The sequence below is a fragment of the Salvia miltiorrhiza genome, chromosome 4 (assembly GCF_028751815.1).
Source record: "Salvia miltiorrhiza cultivar Shanhuang (shh) chromosome 4, IMPLAD_Smil_shh, whole genome shotgun sequence".
NCBI lineage: Eukaryota > Viridiplantae > Streptophyta > Magnoliopsida > Lamiales > Lamiaceae > Salvia > Salvia miltiorrhiza.
The window spans coordinates 38,870,943-38,873,775 of NC_080390.1; the positions used below are offsets into that span (position 1 = coordinate 38,870,943).

Consider the following 2,833-nt stretch of genomic DNA (forward strand, 5'->3'; position numbering starts at 1 on the left):
CACGAGTTTCAAATAATAAGAAGAAAGAAACAGGAGAAGATGTTTGGAAAATGTTTAGTTGTTCCAAAGAGGGAAAGACAGACGAAAGTTGGCAGAATAAGCATAAGAATATTGTGGCACGATCTGGAGAACAAAATCGAGGTCATACACGATGTGGGTGTAAAGCTAAATTAACCGTGAAGAAGTCTTCTGATACAAATAAGTGGATTGTTGGTTATTTTATTGAGCAACATAATCATGCCCTTTCTACTCCTACTAAGGTTCATCTTCTAAGGTCGCATCGAAGCGTGTCAGCAACAAAAAAGGCTCTTGTGCAACAATTTTCAGAGCCAAATATTCCTATTTGCCAACAGGTACGATTATTTGAGATTGATGCTGGTGGTCCATCATCTATTGGTTGCTTGGAAAGAGATATCAGGAACCATAAAAGAGACATCCAAAATGAGTTGTTTGGGCATGATGCTGAATCGTTGATTCAATATTTTGAGTTAGAGAAAGAAAAAAAAATGAGAATTTTTACTTTGCTTATGAGACAAATGAGTCGGGTGTTTTTGTAAGATGTTTTTGGGCAGATTGTGAGTCTAGGAGATCATATGCACAATTTGGTGATGTAGTGGTGTTTGATACAACCTACAACACTAACAAGTACATCATGATATTTGCCCCTTTTGTTGGAGTGAACCACCATCGGCAAACTATTGTTTTTGGGTGCGGACTGTTAAGTGATGAAAAGACGGAGTCTTTTATTTGGTTATTGTCAAAATTCCTAGAATGCATGTCAAGTAATGATCCTCCTGGTGTGATTATCACTGATCAGGATGCTGCCATTGCACGAGCTATCTTAGAGAAATTGCCTCGTACGTTGCATCGATTTTGTTTGTGGCACATCCTTAATAAATTTCCTGAAAAGATGAACTCTTTACTATACCACGAGCATTATCACAAGCTTGTACATATTATTAAGGAGTCAGAATCTGGTGAGGAATTTGAACATCGATGGATGGAGGTAATGGAATCTACAGAGTTGAAGAGTAACGAGTGGTTAAGTGATCTCTACACAATACGTCATCGATGGGTGCCAACCTATGTTAAAGATGTCTTTGCTGCAGGGATTTCCAGTAGTCAACGAGCTGAGAGTAATCACTCTTTTTTCAAGCGGTATGTGAATCACAAAAATTCTTTGATTGATTTTATTATGCGATTCAATAGGGCGCTTGTTAACCAGAGACATGAAGAGCTAGTTGCAAATCACACCGATATTAATGAAAGACCGCGGCTGATTACAGGTCTTTTAATGGAAAATCAGATGACATCCATTTATACGAAAACAATATTCTTATTGTTTCAGAAAGAGTTGCAACAAAGTATGTTGTATCTTTGTACCGTACTTTCTAGCACGGATGCATATTCTAAGTACAAGGTGAAGAGATTTGAGTTAGGAGAAACATTCAACCGAGAGCGTGAATTGACATACTACACTTCCTCTGATTCAATATCATGTAGTTGTCGATTGTTCGAGTTTGAGGGATATCCATGTCGCCACATGCTTTGTTGGATGAGAGTTCAACAAATCATGATGTTGCCAGATAAATATATACCTCAAAGATGGACAAAGTTGGCAAAATCTACTGTATTGTATGAGCATATAGGCTTTGCTAAAGGTCAGTCATTTACTTCAAGGCGGGGAGCATTATCTCATATGGCAATGGATATAGTCGATAAGTGTTCTTTAACGGAAGCTTCTAGCAATTTTTTGATGATAGAATTGGAAAAGTTGAGGTCTAAAGTCAAAGATTTTGATATTGGTGGCAATACAAGCAAGCCAGTGAATGAGAGCGACAGACATGAATCTGTACAAAGTGTTCAAGATCCGAATTTGGTGCGAGCCAAAGGATGCGGCAAACGACTGAAATCATCAAAAGAAAAAGCAATGTCTCAAAGCAACAGAAATTGTAGTATTTGTAGTCAGAATGGTCATGATAAGCGAACATGCCCACGAATCAACAAAAAATGTATGATCTCTCGTTATATTCTTGCGAATATATCTAACTTTTTATTAGATTTTGAGATGTATTTTCCATTTTCAATGGCAGGTTACAATTGACTGGTGAGATTGGAAGTAGAGGAATTTGGGAGCTATTGATTTCGATTGAGGGGATCGGGAGCTGTTCATTTCGATTTGAAGGGGTTTGTTACAGAAAGAGGAGTTGAATATTGAATTTGAGAGAATTATGGGGTGAACGATGGTGGGATCTTCCCTTCCGAGACTTGTTTTAGTTTTACTTTCTTTTCCTAATGTTTTTAGCCTTGATTTTGGATGCTTAAGGTGCTCAGATTGTATATTTATATTACTATTAATGTGAAGAGAAAATATAGTCCATTTGATGTTATAGGATAGTTGAAGGAGACATTGAACGTTGAGAAGGCTGTTGAGTTAGTTCTATAGTTGATCTCTTCTTGATACTTTAAAGGGCATGTGCTTTGTTATTGTGAGATGGTGGATGATCCATCTACGGACTTGATTGTGTATCATGGAGTCAGAGCAATACAAGTTTCATTGTGTGGAACCCTCTAGAGTTTTCCAGGGAGCTACTGCCCAGATACTTCAAGCACAACACTTTCTCCTGCTTTATTAGGCAGATAAATACATATGTGAGTAGTTTGCTATCAACAGCTTGAGTTGATGCATTTAGGATTAGAGCTTTTACCTTTGTTTTGATTGATAAAAGATGTATATTCTGCTCCTTGAAATTGAAGTGTATGAGTACCTCCAATGCTTTGGTTCTTTCTTTTATTACAAACTCTTAAAAAGAGACATGCTTACACCAGAACA

At 37.3% G+C, this 2,833-nt stretch overlaps 1 protein-coding gene across 1 annotated transcript; it reads left to right on the plus strand.

Annotated features, from left to right (window-relative positions):
* The first annotated feature begins 775 nt into the window (after nt 1-775).
* LOC131023417 (protein FAR1-RELATED SEQUENCE 5-like) lies at nt 776-2,104 on the plus strand. The gene is made up of 2 exons (XM_057952957.1): nt 776-2,012; nt 2,094-2,104. Exons 1-2 carry the CDS (start codon nt 776-778, stop codon nt 2,102-2,104), a joined length of 1,248 nt encoding a protein of 415 aa, XP_057808940.1.
* The last annotated feature ends 729 nt before the right edge of the window (nt 2,105-2,833 follow it).